At 38.2% G+C, this 18,437-nt stretch overlaps 1 protein-coding gene across 1 annotated transcript; it reads left to right on the plus strand.

Annotated features, from left to right (window-relative positions):
- The first annotated feature begins 1,239 nt into the window (after nucleotides 1–1,239).
- Nucleotides 1,240–18,429, plus strand: KNG1 (kininogen 1). The gene is made up of 11 exons (XM_064165485.1): nucleotides 1,240–1,447; nucleotides 4,254–4,364; nucleotides 5,310–5,394; nucleotides 7,948–8,120; nucleotides 9,914–10,021; nucleotides 11,789–11,870; nucleotides 12,943–13,106; nucleotides 14,533–14,640; nucleotides 15,603–15,692; nucleotides 17,207–17,363; nucleotides 17,694–18,429. The coding sequence occupies exons 1-11, from the start codon at nucleotides 1,253–1,255 to the stop codon at nucleotides 17,891–17,893; spliced, it is 1,473 nt and encodes a 490-aa protein (XP_064021555.1). The 5' UTR covers nucleotides 1,240–1,252; the 3' UTR covers nucleotides 17,894–18,429.
- Nucleotides 18,430–18,437: the final 8 nt, after the last annotated feature.

The following is an 18,437-nucleotide window of genomic DNA, read 5'->3' on the forward strand; positions in this document are numbered from 1 at the left end:
AGGCCTTTCACCAGCTTTGTCACCCTTCCTCTAGTGAGGAAGTTTCAATGATAAAGAAAACCAAAACATTTTCTTTATCATTGGAACTTCCTCACTAGAAACTGAGTTGGGAGGAGTAGGAAGAAGGAATACTGATGTCTCATAGACATCCCACTCACACAGACCTGGGACTCCAATGAGTTAGTTCAGATCAGTTAACTCTTAAGCAAGAATATGACATCAATCTCCAAAAATTAGCAATTTTGTCCTCCAAGTAGCTTTCTAATGGCATAAAGTAGAATTTAGTAGATGAGTATATTGAAGGAAAAGAAACAAAATGGAGAAAACTTTACTTCTACAGAGGCTCTTTACTTCTATCCACAGAGGCTCTAAAGTGCATTTTCCTCATCCCAAGCCTGTAGCAAGACATAACTGGAACACTGGAGCTGAGGCAACACCAAATATGTTCACAGATCCAAAGCAAAGCTGTTTTGTGCTCTACACTGGAACAAGTTCCCAGCCAGGTTTTACTCCTGCTCTGCCCAACACAGGCAACATTACTTAACCCCTTGTTCTTGGGCACCACTTTCCCTGTCTGTAACGACTACAGAACATTAAAAGACTGACTAATCCATGGTCCCAAGGTATCTCCACATGGCAGCAAAAATGGACAGTTCCAATAGCTGAGTGAAGGACAAGGTTTAGCAAGTGTTTTGGAAGAGCTACGTGACATTCAGTCCCATGCATGTGTCCAAAGATGTTTTTAAACACGTTCCAGCTTCTCAGAACTATTGCAGTCTGAACTCTAAACAGATCTATAAAATGTACAGAGTTGTTGTTCAGAACCAAAATTTCATTGCCACTGCAACCTTCTTGAGTGTTTTGTTTAAGCCTTCTAAAATTCACTCTCAGTAACAGTTTAAAGAAAAGAAGCCAGAAAGCTGCAAACCTTCTGCTTTCTCTTTTGCTCAGGAGCTGTCCTGCTTAGACTGCTGTCCCCAGCTGCAGCCATTAGCCTGTTATCTTGATGGCAGGTGGATAACCTTAGTGTCATTCTGGTGACCACACAAAGTTTATTTAGATAAACTCAGAAGTTTATTTGCAGTATAAACAGGGTATGATGAGAACCAACCAACCCCAGCAACCCACTCATTCTGTTTACTTAGCTGTTGCTCCTGAAAAACAGTAGAGTTGACTAAAACCCTGACAGGCATTCCTTTTCCATTTGATTTTTCATGAGCCTTCTAATTCAGGAGGCCTTTTCTCCCCAATTATGAAAACTTTCATTGTACTCACGCTCTGCTGTAGTTTTATCTCTAGCAGAGCCAACCCTTTACCACTTGAATTTTCAAACTGTGATGACCCTGATGTCTTTAAAGCTGTCGACACAGCACTGAAGAAGTACAATGGAGATAGAGCAACTGGTAATCAATTTGCTCTATACATGGTGATGGAAGCCAAGAGAACTGTAAGTATATCTGGAACTGTTTATGTACTCCGAATCAGACTATTTCCATCTTGCTCACAAGAGAGCAAGCATGACAGCAAAGTGTCTTCCAAAATTGTTTTAAAAAACCAAAGGAATGACTTGCAGAGTGAGATACTTAGTACCATGACAAGCAGGGATGCATATTCTGTTCTTATCAACTCAACTATGTGTGCTGGTGAACTGCTTATTAATGAAAGGGCTAAAGAACAGAAAATTTCTGTTGCTGATATAATGTGTCTTACTAGTCCACTCTGTTTTCTCCTTTCTCTACTGGGAATCCTACCCCTTTCCATCATCAGTAAGGTTTGCAGCTCCATGGCAAAACCACACTTACTAAAGAACCTGAACATTACCTTGAGTTGGGAAGAGCTGACATCAAACACAAAAAAGAGTGACATAAAATGTGGCAATGCTCTGAAAAAAAATGTTAGCAAACATCATTTGATTGACTCCAGTCCTGAGTCACAGATCTATCTAGAAGCATTAGGTGGTACTTTAGTCAAACAGGGTGACAGAAAAACGAAGAATGAGTCGTGATCCTTTGCCTGGAGTCCTGTACAGCATTAATCTAACAAAAGAGTATTTACCTCTGAGAGGCATACAAAGATGATTATTACCATAATAATGACAAGCATTACTTTGCTTGAAAACAACATTAGCATTTTTTTCTAGTGGATTGGATTTTCAGATGTAAAACAGAAGAAATCCAGTATCAGAGGGAATATTTTGCACTCCACAATTAGAAGATACTTTTAATCAGATAGACGTTGACCTCAGAAAGGGGACATGAATTGCTAAGTGCCTTACAGTAAACTGCCCAAATCTCCTGGCACGTGCTCTCTGGTTTTCCTGTTTTCAGATGGGAGGTTTTAGCATGTAGTGACAAAGACTAAAATCTGGAAAAACCCTTTATACAATTAGCATTAAACAAATTAATGATCCTGCTGTCTACAACGAACTATATCCATCTTTAACAACAGGCTACTTCAAACATCTTTATATCAGAGCTGTAACACCACCTTCCTTTTGCTAATGTTCCCAAAGGACAGGTTTCAGTATTTTATCTTAAACAATGTTTTACTTTTTAAGAATGAATATCTGTTGCAATTGTTAGGTATATTTCCTTCTCTTGATAGCCATCTTTCCCTTTCTTCAAAGATCTGAGGTGGAAATCAGTTATTACTTTGAATCATTGATGTTAAGTAAAAAACAGAGAAAAGGAATCTCTACCAGAAATTTCCTCATATTTGATATTCTTTTTCTAAAAAGAGTATAGGTTTTATTCATTGCTTGCCTCACAATGTTGAATACATTAATTAAATAGCTGGGTCTTACATATTCATGTACATTCATTATTGATAAGGTAATAAAACATAAAAGCTGGCTGGTAAAAGACTGAACCTGCCCCAGTTAAAGGAATAGCTGTTCATAATAATAATAATAATGAAATAAACAAATAACTTACAGAAATAATGTCTTTTCTCACCTATTTTGTTTACTCACTGAGCTGATTTATTACAGATTTGGAACACTGTAATAGGGAACAGAATTTAGCTCTTTTCAAATCCACTTTCTGGATAGTATAATCTGATGCAGCTCTATAAATGTCAATTTATACCTGCTGTGGATTAAATCCATTATATTTTTAGAGACCTTTCATCCTGTTTTACAACCTGCATCCATTTATCAGGTACCTCTGCACCCCTTCACAGCTGTGGCAATGCACAACACGAATTGAGAGAACACAGAATATAATTCTACGTGGGCATAAATCCAGCACATTCTACCCACATCAGCTCAGCTGCACCACTGAGGCAGGAATTCTCATTTCATTTTCTCAGCAGTATCATTTAAGCATAACCAGTGACGAAGCAACTGCCAGCGTTTGTATTTGAAAAGACATATTGGCAGTGCACTTTAAGTGGTTGTAAAAGACAGGTAACTTCTGCCTTTGTAGGTCCCCTAAAGGACGAGCAACACACCTTGCTGTGTGGTTATGTGATGTTATGTTACGGGCTCAGTACTCAGTTTATGGCAAGGAGAAAATACTCCCTCACTGATTCCCTTCTGATTATCAACATTAGAGCCACTTCCACTGGCCAGGCCAAACTTTGCTTACTACCTTGTCTGTAATTCATCTCATGAGATTACTGATCCTATGCTGAAGAGCAGCTCAGCCTGTAACGCCGATAGGACAACTGCAGGCACTTCCAAAGGCTGTCTCCAGAGCATATGCCCTCCTCGCCCTTTTCCCCTGAGAAGGCAGGGCAGATTAAGTACCCTGTTACCATAAAGTAAAGGCAGACTGGGCACTGCCAGACTGCCTGAGGGTTGCTGGCTGCTGTTGCTGGGCTTCCTGTAGAGATGTACAGAAGGAAAGTAGACAGCTCTGGGAGAAAGCCAGAGTCAGAAAGGCACACAGTCCAAGCTGGTAATTATACTAACTGTCCAACTTGCAACTCGAAGTTGCTTATTTGGAGGGCATTTGAATATAAGTATAAAACCTAATCACTTCCTTCTGTTTTTAAACTCATTGGAACATTTGAGCATACTGTATGTATAGTATCAATATATTGTAATTGTAGGTAAGGGCCCAGTAATATAAATAGGTAAGTTAATTATTGAACTGCCAAGATCTAGACCTTGCATGGAGACCAGCAGCTAATCTGAAACCACTCTGTAAAGCCTACAGTAACCAACGGATATTATTTACCATTCCAAGCTCTTATCTTTTCACTTGATTTGTTACTATGCAAATGATGACATGCATACTGTTTTTATCCAGGCAGGTCCTGACCCACAATTCTATGTGAAATACAGAATAAAAGAAACCACTTGTGCCGTAGAGGAAAACAAACTCTGGCAAGACTGTGATTACAAAGTACCTGCAGATGCTGTAAGTATCTGTCCTCTTTACAAGTCCTTCGTGCAGAAACATCAGTGTAATGACCAAGGCTGCAGCTGCCTGGGGCAAAATACAGTAGAGAATTTAACTTTCTTAGATGTGGAGCTTTTGAGAGTTCATAGGACTAAAGTAAAGTTACACAAATGTTTCCATCTCTACAGTTAACCATTCTACTTGTGATTTCACCACTGTCATCCTGAACACATGCAGAAGGGAACATTTCAGTGCTTCAATATGCAGGCTCACAACAAATTCAACATAAGATACATATGCTGTGAGAGTGCGAGGGCTATAAAACTTGTTTTTAATGATGCATAGTTGGAACTTGCACAACCAAATTGACTTCAGATCTGCACCAACAAAATTACTGACACGGAAGCCACTATGGCAAAAAAAAAAAAAAAAATCCCAGTGGGCTTTAACAGTGCAATATGCCAGAGAGCACCTGGAGAAGGTACAGGTGGGGCACAAATAGTGTGGAGGAAGACTGCCTATTTGCAGGGGAAGTCCCTGTTATTTTGCATGGTACACAATGCAAAGAAAGGGGTGATGGCTGACAATACCATTTGAATCGGTGTGAAATGCCATGTTGATTGATGCTTATCTTGTACTAGCAGAGAGGAGATTAGGTAAATACACAATTTATATAGACTTCATTTAGGAGGTTGTGCTTATTTCCGTTATTCTAACTGTGCATTTTTCAGTTAATCAACATGCATCAGTCATGATACAAAGCAATCTTTCCAATTATCTGCTCACTTCCTTCTCTGTTCTCCTCACAATCACCAAAACTATTCCTTTTTCAGTTACAAAACAGCAGATGAGACATTAGTCCAAATGTACATATGAACTTGTTCCCCACCTCAATCTGCAACTGTCAGAGGAGAGCTAGAGGAATATATAGGACTCTATGTAAAGACATCTGTTTTTTTGCAGAGCACAGGAGAATGCACAGCTCGAGTCCACCTGAGTAATGCTGAACAAATAAGTAATGTTTCGCAGAACTGTAACATTTTTCCAGGTATGTAACTGTTTGGGGCAGCATTCCACAAGTTAAGAATGGGGAAAATACAATACTGAGATTTTCATGTGATTTTAGAGGTAGGAGCTCCTTATCTTTCTTCTTGAACATTTATAAATTACCTTCCATAAGCAACTACATGTTGGAGATGAAATTTCACTTCACTGTCACACACACATAGGCTAAGTCAGTGAAGCACTGGTAGTTTCTATCCAGGGTAATGAAAACCAGTACGTGCACTAAGTTTCTCCTGCCATTGGATTTATACCAAGTTAAAGTGAATTTGCTTAAGACCAAAAGCATATCTGTAACTTAGAGACTTGGCACACTTTAATTTTCTGTCCTTCCTTATTCAAGTATAAAATTGTGCCAGAAATTATATATGTGAAAAAACACCTTTACAAGACAAAATAGTACTTCATTTTCTCCAAAATAAAGATGACCCAACTATTTCTGTTAAAGTTTAACAAAGCACATATTCACCCCAACCAAATAAAAACAAAAGAAGAACAAAACCCATTTAATTTACAAAAGAAAAACCTAGCAGTGATGTATTTATGTGAGACTGTGATACCTTTTGGACCTTAAGAAGAAGCAGTACTACATTGTTTGAAATAGTCCTTCCAAACCAAACCATTCTATGATTTCTTGCCTGTAAGTCGTTTGTGTTTGACTCATGTTCACATAGTAACTTCCTTTCTTAGAAAGGGGTCACATTGTTTTAAAGCTTTGAAACAGAGATCTCTATGTGCCTATACCTAGTGTAAGACATATCAAAGTTAGTATTAAAATATCCATGTAACTAGTAGCAGGGAGCTAAGTGCATATTAACTACAGAAATATCTACCATGATTTATGAGATGTTTGGTAGCTTATTTTGGGCGTGGGTTTGGTTGGTTTTGTTGTTTTGTGGTTTTGGTTTGCTGGGGTTTTGGGGGTTTGTTTGTTTGCTTTTCCTTTTTAGGTTTGGTTTGGTTTGGTTCCTAGTTATCTTGCTTAAAGCTTAAATGGCCGTACCTACAGCCTACTAGTATGGTTCTAGGGACTGCAGTACACCAAAACTCCATGTTCTGCTACAGAACACAGACTGCTTAACCGAGATGCATTTGTAGAGCAATGGTGACACCTAGTGCTGGAAAAAGCTATGTGACTCCCACGGAGAATCCACGAGAAATTTGTATTTGAAACTTTCCTCAGATAAAAAGCAAGCAAGCAAGCAAGCAAACAACAAAAAAAAATACACACCAATTGCATGACTTGTACTTGGTTTAAGAAGCTCATTTCTTCTTACCAAGTTATAGCAACTCTGAAAAAAAGTTCAGAGTTGTTCAGCACTTCCAAAAATTCTGTGGGACCACAGTCAGTTTAGAGCTGGGAGCACTGTTGTTTTGTGACCACTCCCTGAAGACATGGTCCTTTTATTTCTGTCATATCTATATACTTGTCATTACTGAGTCAAAGTAAGTGTTGCTAGAAATACAAAGGGCCAGGTTTTTTTTTCAAGTACCCCTTGGGGAGCTAAGACTAAATGGTACCGCTTACAGTGAGGTATTCTAAATGTACAAAGGAGCCAAATCAAATCCAAATGATTCAAACAGGAAAAGCAAAAGAGTAGACCCTGACCAGTAAAGGATTTCTCCACCATGAGAAATGTTCAGAGTTCTTGGTGGAACAGTTTGATCACGATCACACTGATCTGGACTGGTTTCCTGGCTGGTGCAAGCTGGCCTAACTCCATTAAAGACAGTTTATGCCAGCTGAGGATCATGCACACAAATTTTACTTCAATTCCAGAGAGACCACATATTGTCCCACTTTCATTCTCAAGCTCACTGAATCATGAAATTAATTTATGTATTGAACTATAAAATTAATTTATGAAAATCCAGTCCATGATTACTAGAAAGGAAAGAGAGTTAATAGGATTAGTAGTAGGAAACAGAAGTTTGAGCATCCCCGTCAAGCTTGTCTATCCACTGTCAATCCAGTTGGTTAAGCCTGAAAGTAACACCAAGTGGTGACTGGCAGCCACAGTGACTAGCCAGGGGAGTTCAAGCAACACCTCAGTAGAACAGTTCAACTACAGTCCCTTAGGAGCTCAGAGTCAGAGCAGTTCATATGGGTGAGCCAAAACACTCCTGCCAAATTCCCCATACTGAAACCTGGCAAGGACAGTAAGCAGCTGCACGTGGTGGGTGAGCTTTGACGATGCTGAAGAATATCTCCTTAGTTGTAGTATCCAGGGGTTCTGCCCTGAGTCAGAGAGGGATGACCCTTCCTTACTGGTGCCAAAACTACATGCAAGGTTCTTCAGAGACTCAGTGACTCCTGAACTCCTCTAAATGTTTGCTGCTAAAACTACGGCTGGATCCAAGTGCTGTGGGTAGCCTCTACCACCACAAACCAAAGCATGGCCCTAAATAAAATTAATGTCTTAAAAGCAGGAAAGGTTCTTGCTCACTGAATCTTTTGTCTCATTTCCAGATATGAAAAAAGAAAACATGAGACTGCTTTACTTGGAGCCTTATGGTTTTTGGTTTGTTTCTTTTCCAGCTACACCAAACCTAAGAATTGCTGTGGGTGCTTGTCTTGGGTGCTTCCAACCTATAGCAAGTGACAGTTCAGATGTGTCAGAAATTCTGAAACAAGCCATTCAAAAGTTTAACAACCACAGTGCTGAACCTGCCCTTTATAAGCTTGTGGAAATAAAACAAGCTGAAAGACAGGTTTGTATATGGTTCTTCTCTAAATTTTACCCCCAAAATACCCCCAACCAGGTATGTTGGTTGCTTTATCATAGAATCATAGAAGCAACCAGGTTGATTTTAAAGTGGCTTATGTTTCATAAAAAGCTTACAAAATACATCTAGAATGTAGACCTTGGAAATAATTATCTTATAAATTAAGGAATGATAAAATGGTTACCTACGGATTTTCAGAACTGTCAGCATTAGAAATTGATACTAAAATTCTGTTGTTTTGTTTTGTTTTAATCTTCAGTTGCATCTAACTGGTGCTTAGCACCAGTTTATTTTAAATCAGTGCTGACACAGGCATCTCGTGTCATCTCAGATGCTCTTGGGTATCCCACCTGGCTTCTCCCTGAAGCACCAGAAGGAGATCTCTCCTAGGTTCTGTGCCAAAACTGCCAGCCTGCACAGATGTCTCATATATGCTTTAGCCTCTCAAACAACAGCCGGCATCTATGGCTTTGCAATGCAGGAAGACCCATATGTCAGCAGCTGCTATACGCTATAGAAAGGGTAAAGCCCAGATAGGAAAAAGAACAACAAAAAGCCAGCATGTCACCTGCTCAAAGATCTCTGCACACAAGAAAATTTCACATGCTCACAAGCATGTCTGCCTTGCAAGAAATGGCTGCTTAGGTCACAGAAATACTGTGTCATCTGCCACTCCATGAACAATTCTTTCCCTGTGAAAGGCTCTCCTACGCATGTGTGTGATGTTGCTAGGAAGTAAAGTTTCTCACCTGTTTTTTTAACTACTATATAACCTGACACCAAAGACAGGCCCTTTTATTTGAATGTGTATGCATTTATGTAGCCAAAAAGCATCTTCTGGTCTCATGTCAATTTGACCCACAATTTCTTTCAGACTGTCCTCTTTTTATTTACTGATGGCAACAATCCCTTTAGCTAGAAGACAAGCTTACACAACACCGAAGCCATGTGACACAATGTCACAGACAGACTGCAATCCAGCAGCTGAAAAGAGAGCCATCATGCAACCCTGGCCAACAGACTACTTGGAGCCCTCCACTTCCACTGATCTGGGATGGAAAGCTCTTATAATTGATTCTCATTTCCCCTTTTTAGTCGAATGCTACCTGACTCATGTGATGTGGAGAGATTTCATGGGGGCACAACAGTAGCCAGAGCAAGGAAAACCAAACTGTTTCCTGGAGAGAAAACGAAAAAAAAAAAAAAAAAAAAAGGGTCAGGAATCTGAACAAAACAGCAGGCAGAGGCAGGTAAAGCCCAAAGGAGACACAGTTATAGGTAGATGACAAATGCGGGACACTCCAGAAGAAATTATGCCAGTGGTATAAAGTTACATTATTTAGATGCTGGTTTACCATGTCCCATGCTCAGGAATACAGGACTTGCCAAGTTCTATTAGTGCAGTCATCTATCCAGACCAGCTTCTTGTTACTGGAAATAATAAGTAACAGATTCTATGAAGGAAAGTGCAAGAAACCAAGAATTATGAGGCTGCAGGCTTGCCAGGAAAAGTGGATTCCAAATACAAACTGCACTTCTAATATATGCATGGCTTAGTATACTTTTTGTATCACAAGATTTTTTTTTTGCTGTCCGTGAATATTCTATGGCTCAGTGATGGCAAATTGATTTGATGGATGGAAGGCACTAGAAGAGCAGTTTTGCCTTTTTCTTTCTTTTTTTTTTTTTTTTTTTTTTTTTTTTTTTTTTTTTTGCTAATCACATTTAATAGTTTAATTTCCAAGTTTGTATTGGTTTACATAATGTATCTGTTCCAGGTGGTAGCTGGATGGAATTATAAAATCCATTTTGAAATTGAGGAGACTAATTGCTCCAAAGATGAATTTCAAGATTTAACTTCAGAGTGTAAAACCACTTCTAGAGGTGTAAGTAATCTTTAAAATCTAATTATTAGGAAGATATCATATTAACAAATAATTGAGATCTGATTCAAGAAAACATTCATAGGCTTGCTTCAATTTGTGAATGAAGTTTAAATCCAGGCTTGTAGATAACTATTTATGCATTAGAACATATATGTCTTCCTTTGAATCAGCAATGATGACCACTGAAATGGTTAGAGATTGTTCTATAGAATCTAAACATTCTCACCCAAGCATTAAATCACTTGAGAAGTTCTATTATTCAAGGAGTTACTCAGATGCAATTAAAAAAAGTAACTAAAACTAGCACTGCTTTTCCAGCATAAGACTTATCTTCTAAGACTAGTAAGTAGATGAATTATTACTTAATACCTATTATAGTCCAAATAAGTGGAATTTATTAACAAACATGCATACTCTAGCTAAACAATGTTGCACAACCAGGTACTTCCTCAGCCTCTTTGACCTGGAGCAAAATTAACTGTACCAAAACCAGAGAGTTGCTCTCTCAGTCCCCTGTCTGAGGTCAGACAATGCTCTTGCAAATACAATGCAGAAGACAGGAAGGAAGAAAGGCAGAGTCATAATGAAGAGTGGTGGTACATGGGAGAGGAAAAAACACAGGAGCCTTGACTTGCATCTGTTTCAGCTGTTGTGGAAGTGCACCATTGAGCATGACACTCAAGAGCCTCTCCTGTTAGAAAATTACTCCTTGGTTGTCTCAGAAAAACATTTCATAATGTTTCAAATTCCATGTCTTGGAATGATCAAATTCCATGGAAGTTGTTTCATACCATTACTCGGCACTGTGCTATTCATTTTGAAAAGGGATTATCAGAATTGCACCCTATACTGAACATGCATCTGAACCACAGAGTTGGATGTTGTGTCACTCTCCCTAGCCTTGACTTTACTTTTTTCCCCCTAAACCACTACTAAGCACATTTTGTATTGGACAATACTTTCAAGTATCTGTAAGAGCACTAAGATCTTGATCCTGAGTTGTTAAGAACCATTCTTCTTATTCTACAGTTGATTAGTTTCCTTTAAAGTCTTTGATAAGGGATTTTACTGAAACCTTTTTGAAAATACTTTATCAACAAGTCCCTTTGCTCACTTCTGTTGCTACTTTTGCAGAACTTTGATAAATCTGCAAAACACAACTTCCGTTTACAATGAAACCCTCACTCTTGCCTTCATGTATTCATGCTCCCTAGTTCTTTCCTTATTACCATTTCTAATCACTTGAATGGTACAGACATTTGTTTTATGGCTCTATAACCTTTTCAAAACAGAACAGCATCAATGTCTGCTTTCTTCCAGCCCTCAGATATCAAGGCAATTTTAAGCAAGCCACCTACCACAGTTCTTTCAGAACACCTGAGTAAATACAAGAAACTCGGAAACATTTGGTTTGTTAATTGTGTAATCTTCTTTTTTGGTCTTTACAGTTTAGGGCAGAAACTCCAGTGTGTTACCCATAAAACAGGATTCTGGGCTGTAAACATCCCCATTTCCTTCAGTAATGAACACATACAAATAGTTCATTTAGATTCTCTTTTACAGTTTTATTTTCTCTGAGCGGTCCTTTTGAACCTTGATCATTTACTGGCTCTGCAGGCTGTCAGACTTCTTGCTCTCATTTTGTTGAAGGGAGAAAGGAATAATTAGTAGCATGTTTGACTTACTGTGTTAGTAAGGAGGTGCTAGGATGTGAACTACTTCTTTATTTCTAAATAACAAGGAACCATTTTGGTCTTTTCACTGCAGCGTGTAGGTAAATGTGAAGCCAAAGCATATCAAAATCTTCAGGCACAGATCGTAGATATCGCAAGCAAATGCAAGCTTCCAGGTATGTTGCAGGCACTACCAGTTCTGAAAGTTCTGCAGTTTTCAATGGCTTCTTACGGTTGTAAAGAAAAGACAAGTAAAATGCAAGAGATGGAAACAGAGTGACAAGAGAAAAGCAACTATTTTGGGACTAAAAAGCACTGCAGCTTAATGAAATACTACCACAGAATTTTTCACTTCTTCCAAGTCTTTCATATGCAGCTCAAAGTTACATCTTATCATTTGCATACTGCCCTACTTCTATGACAGGGAGCTGCTTCCTGATTCTCAATTGAAGATTAAAAGAGAGAGTCTCCAAGAGTGTAATTGTCCCACAAAAATCTGTTCATTTTCCACCACAATGACAAGGGAGTTGATATCCCACTGTGTAAATAACCTCTAACTTTCCTAACAGCTCTGATGTATTCTTTTGAAAGACAAAGGCACTGAGCACTTAAAGTTTCTGTCCAAAATGGTAATTCATCTATTGATACTATCATTATTTATTTCATATTGCATGGCTATATTTACATTTGATATCTTAGAGGCCTTATTTGGTTTGGTTGTTTTTTTCTCAGTAAATAAATTATTTAGAATATGTAAGTTCATTACAGTTGTACTCCTAATTTTCTTACTGTTACTACCTCCTGCAGCCATCTTTGTCAACAAAGGCTGTCATCACCTCAGAGCTTTAGAACAGTGAATACAGTACTACTCCATGTAGTAAGGGCTGCATTCTCACCTGTTCAGACTTGCTTTACTTCAGGAAAATATATTCAACACACTCATGTGCTGCCACTTGTTTCAAATGACTCAGGTCCTTCCACACGTTGCCTCCCTGTTTGCCATCTACCCACAAATGGTACAGAGCATTGTTTTGACAAAGCTGTTAAATGGCCAATGTGACACTAAGCAATGCTCTTTTAGATAACCAAGATACAAAAATGCTGAACGTATACAACTAACAAGGTGTTTTGTTGCATCTGATAGACTCAAAGCACTCCAGAAGGCAGAGGTTTATAACTGCTTTTCCCAGTCTTGATCTACATTGACTCTTTTGTTCCTCAGATCCAATCTTTGTTGGTTTCTTTCAGTTAAGGAGATAATTCCTGAAGCTTGCGTTGGTTGTCCAACAGTTATCCCAAATGACCATCCAGAACTAAAGGAATTACTGAAGATTTCTATGGAGAAGTATAACTTGGAAAACAGTGATGACTTCTACTATAAAGCCGGAGAAATAGAAGCAGCAACAGTTCAGGTTGGGATGTAGCACAAAGATGAAGAACAGATGTGGCAGTGTTATTGGTTTGAGCCCAATGTTATCTGAAGTTTGTACTTAGATGTGAAATAATGTTTTTCCCTCTGTGTTGATACACGTGGTCACTGAAAGATCCATGCAGTTCTTCTTGCAAACTTTTATCCCTTTTGGCTTGTGTTCAGAAGTTGTTTAAAAATCTCCCATCTCTTGATTTTTTTTTCATTTTTCCTAAATTAATGTGATTTTAAAAGCATGGGACAAAAGCTGACTTAAGGAATCTAATTTCATTTTTACCAGCCTTTGTAGCCAACCTTGGAATTCTAAAGTAGGAAAGTGGAAACAACCCACATGATCCACCACAGCAATACTCTGTATGTTATTTTAAGCCCTGTATACCCTAAAGTAGGTGTAAGCTCTAAGAAATGGGGCTTCCCAACTTCCCTTGGAAATCTGTTAATTTATGCACTGATTCTAGATTCACAAGAAAGCATCTGTGTCTAACCTAAGGTAAACAGAGTAATACAACCAAGTAAGAAAAACAAGGACCCAAGAGCATAATATTGGACAGCATTTGTAGTTGCCTTGCTCATTGTCCCAACACATCAAATCAGAGGTTGAAGACAAAATTGAGAGTAAGACAGTGGAGTAGTTCAGAAAACACTTTGTCAACTTCCCCTAAATACAAACTATACCACTGGAGAAGGCCCTAAAAGCACACCAGCATTTTTCTGCTTAGCTCACATTATCTTACTAACAATGTCTGTGCTTTTTCTTCTCTTAAACATTTTTCTTCTTGTAAACTTTCTGTTTTTCTCACTTTTCATATCATGACTGATATTAGCATACATATATCTTAAAAACAGAGTTAGAAGAGACATATTTTCATGTTCTGCCTGCTATCTCTGAAGCAAGATACATTATCTTGGGCTCTCTGAAAAATATTCACAAGAGAACTTGTACCAGGCACATTCTTGCAGCCATGCAGTTTCCCTCCTTAATGCATTTGGCAAATACATTAATTTTCAACTGAGCCTGCTCATCGCACACTTCATTTTACTCACATTCCACTTTCCTCACATCATACCTGGCTCTCCACAGTGGTGTCTCTAATGATTTCATTTGTTATTAATGAAATTACTACAGCTATCCAATAAAACACAGCTAAAACTGTGGGCCTGATGTTACTCTGACCTTTCTGTTTCCTTCAGTTTCAGTGCTGGAGAATGGAAACTGGAGTAAATAAGTCAATTAGAAGCACATAGGTTTGCTGCCAAATATATATATATATAATTTTTTTTTTAACATAGGCTGTCCCAGTGGTAAGGACTTCAAGATTAGAGTATAAACTTGTAGAAAAGCACTTTTGCAGTGTACCCTTTTCAATGAAATGCCTTTGCCACAGAAAGTCTCTTTGCTAATTTTTCAGACGATTGCAGGACAAAGCTACCATTTAAAATTTTCAATCCGGAAGACAAACTGCTCAAAGACAGAGTTTGAAAAGCTTAATGAATACTGTGAAGCCATATCAGACAGTGTAAGTAACAATGATGTTGCCAACTCTAATGTTCCTAATGGACAAAATTCATTTGTACCAGAAGTTGTAAACACTTAAGTAAAAACACATCCTGAGTTCTGTTACCTCTTTCTGTAGACTTCTGTTTCAACTAGGACAACTTTCTCTGTAACCTAAGCCAGTGACAATAGCAGTAAAACACAAAGCTCAAACTGAGTCACTCCAACTGCAGGATCACTGCTCACTGCAAACTAAAAGGAACTTCTGATAATAATGAAGCAAAGAAAGGAGGGGAGGAAGCTGCTGCAAAATTAAATAGCTGCAGTGTTCCGGACTGTGGACTTGCAGCTAAGTAAAACATGAGATTGGCATTGTTACTGATGTGCAAAGGAATGGTGTTTCTGGAGTGCATGCTGCTTACACTGGGAAAATGTGTTCCAGACACTGGAAATAATGCTGATAGGGCCAGAAAACATTGGCAAGGGAGCTGGTTGGAAAAGAAAGGCTTTATTTGCCTTTTCTTTTCCCATCATACGAACAGCGCTTGTCTATGAGATTTTAAAACCTGTTAATACAGCAGGAACTAAACAGAGAAAAAAAAAAGTCTTTCAATTTTCCAGTTTTTAGTAGGAGAAATACCATCAACGAGTATTTCTTAGTAACATCATGAAGATTAAACAGTTAGTACTCCAGAAGTCATGGAGATGAAAAATCCAATTTTACAAGATCAAATCTCCAATTCCAAATTGAATTAAAGTGTTCATAAGTGATATAATGCAACCTCAAAAAGCTAAGCAGTGATGTGTCCCAATACAGAAGTCTCCATCACTAGGATGGATTTCACAGATATTTGGGTCAAGCTCCAAGTATATTTCTTTTTAAAAATACTATTAAATAATATTGTTTTTTCTTCCTGAATGATGCTCTTCCTTTGTGTCTGATGTTTTGTTCTCTTAATGTGCTGATTTTTGTTCTGTCTACAGGTACAACTGCCATGTGAAGCACAAATTCTGGTGACCCCATGGGAGAATAAAATATTTTCCCAGGTTAACTGCTCTAAAGAACGGTCAATGGTATGATTCCTCTTCACTACTCATCATCATAAGTAGAGCACAGAACAAAAGCAGTCATTAAATTGTTTACTCATTCCAAATAATCCCATATATTGCACCCAAAAAAAGGATAACATAGCTCTTTTAATGACCTCAGTAACGCCACACTCCCTCCTCTCACCTTCTAACCTCAGCAGCTTGTTACATCCCAGTTTCGCCACAAGGTGAGACAGTGAACATCACAGTGATTACAGAAATACAAAGGCAACAGGACAAAGAGAACATTCTGTTGGGTGACTGCTCCCTTCTATTATCAGTTAAGCTCTGAAGCATCAAGCCTCATCAGCTCCTTTGAATTCCTATTCATACTAGGTTTAAAAACGGAGACAAAAATGTATTTGGCAACACAATAATTATACTCCACCGTTTAAAAAATGCATCTATGAATCTTTTCATATCAGTAGAGTAGCAGATCTCCTGCCACAAACTATCATCACTGCAGAAAGATCTTTCCACTTTCTTCCTGCCCACCTCTGTAATTAACTAGCCCCTAACATGGGTCACTGAAAATTTCAGAACAGAATACAAAATTTTTTAAAATTTTATTATTGTAAGTTTTTTAGTTCTGCTGATTGCAGTCTTTTAATAAATGCAGAGACTCCCATGCTCCCCAGTGAAGGAGAAAAGATACACTGAATAACATGAGATAGATTAATTTACAGACAGTGACCTCACTTTCTCAGCACTTTCATAACTACCTATGCATTCATTATGTGCCATTTAATCAACGTCTCTCCTCTTAGTTTTCACTACAATATTGTATCTGTACCAACTTGCAAATTTAGCTCCATCCTGAACAACTCTGATTTGCAGCTATACTTTGGCAGACAGAAACGAAACCCATGTTGGATAGTGACTGTACACCATGCATTCAGCCTTTGTCTTCCAGTTGAATAGTGATGGGAAAACAGACTACTCGCTACCAACCAAATGATTCATACAATCAGCTCCAACTTGCATCTGCTATTTCTAAGCAGTCTTACATACTGCATGTGTCAAATCTAGAAACCTAAAATCGAATATAGTTACATTTCATACACCAAACAACTCAGATCTTTCAAATATTCTGGTATTCAGACTAGTTGGAGATGTGATAGTCTTTAGCATAAACTGGTTTTATACACTGGCGTCTCAGACTTTAAAAAGTGCATGTAGCCCTAGAAATCAACTGTACAGAAAACTGTACTCCTTTTATTCTCTATAATATTGTTCCCATGTTAAGCTGGCAGAATTTCAGTGCTATATAAACCAATATTTTAAGATATACCTGCTAAAATACTGTGCAGTTTTTTTGGGAGGATGTTTGTGTTTTCACACTTGTCACAGATAGAAAAGATCTTAGTTTAGCTTAAAAATCTGGTAATGCATTTTGCAAAATGACTCATGTACTGCAATTAGACAACTTCTGAATTTCCCAAATCTGAAGTTATTGTTTTTGTTCATCTAACTATAGCTATTACTGCAATGTTTTTCAGACTGTACTTTTGAGAAGGCCTCCTGGATTCACACCTTTCCGAAGCTCTGCTGCCATAAAATTGCCAAATGCAATTTCACGCTCTGTTAAAAACGAAGAAAGACAAAGTCCTGGCAAAGAAACAGGAAAAGATGGTGGACAAGAATCAGCAAGAGAAGGTGAACCTGAGCATAAACACAGGCATAAACATGGGTGTAAGAAGGATCATGAGTACAGCAAAAGGCATAGGCATTAAGTTAGTTGTGGGCACAGAAATGAACACGGGTGTGGGCATAAAAAACACAGTAAAAATGATAAACACAAACATCTAAATCCAAAATCTTCTGAGAAGTCCAGTGAAATGGGTTTTAATCAAAATGAAACCCTCCCATCATTCAGTGCTGAAACAGCTTCAGGGCTAGTCAATCCAGGGGATGCAAGAAAGGCAACCAGTACACATGTAGAACCACTAACTCTTCCTGATACGTTTTTATTTCATGGATTGCCAGATCGCCCAGAATCAACTCTTCCTGGATGTCCTGGAAAACCATGGAAACAAAATGAAGACCTGCCAGCTCCTTCTAGTTTTCCCAGAGAATTCAGAGATGAGGATCTCTTGCCTTCCACAGTAGAAAACATCGATCCAGCAACAGAAGACTCAACAACTTCTGAAAACAAAGATTTTGAACTCTCAGATGCCTTACAATAATTCAAACATTGTAGGATCTTTTCAGATGTTATACATAGAAAACTAAGAAAAATACTACCTTTTGAAATGTATTAAATGTGAAGAGGCAAATTTTTATTCTGTTAGCTAACATACTCAAGGAAGTGACCAGCACTTCTGGGGACCTAAGACCATAGGGCACTACTCTGCATTTGCATGTATTTGCAAAGATGTAACTCAGGCAATGGCACCAGTGATTCAGAACCAGGCTAGCAAAGGTACCAGGCAAGTCAATATGCTGCTACAGAATTAAAGCTGTATCTCATTTGCCTCAAGCTGCTGTAAACACAAAGTGAAACACAGCATCAAATGTCACAGTATCATGCCTAAAACAATGGCACAAAGAATTCTGTACGTTACATGAAGAATTTCAATTAAATTTAGGTAGGAAAATGGAAAGCAAATATAGAGCAAGAATGCCTTTCTTAGATATCTGAAATAATATTTCTTTAATTTACTGTAGTGAATACTTTAAAGAACAATTTAAAATAAAGAAACCTCTTAGTTTTACCTGTCAATTTCTTTA

Source organism: Pogoniulus pusillus, chromosome 26 (assembly GCF_015220805.1).
Source record: "Pogoniulus pusillus isolate bPogPus1 chromosome 26, bPogPus1.pri, whole genome shotgun sequence".
Classification (NCBI taxonomy): domain Eukaryota; kingdom Metazoa; phylum Chordata; class Aves; order Piciformes; family Lybiidae; genus Pogoniulus; species Pogoniulus pusillus.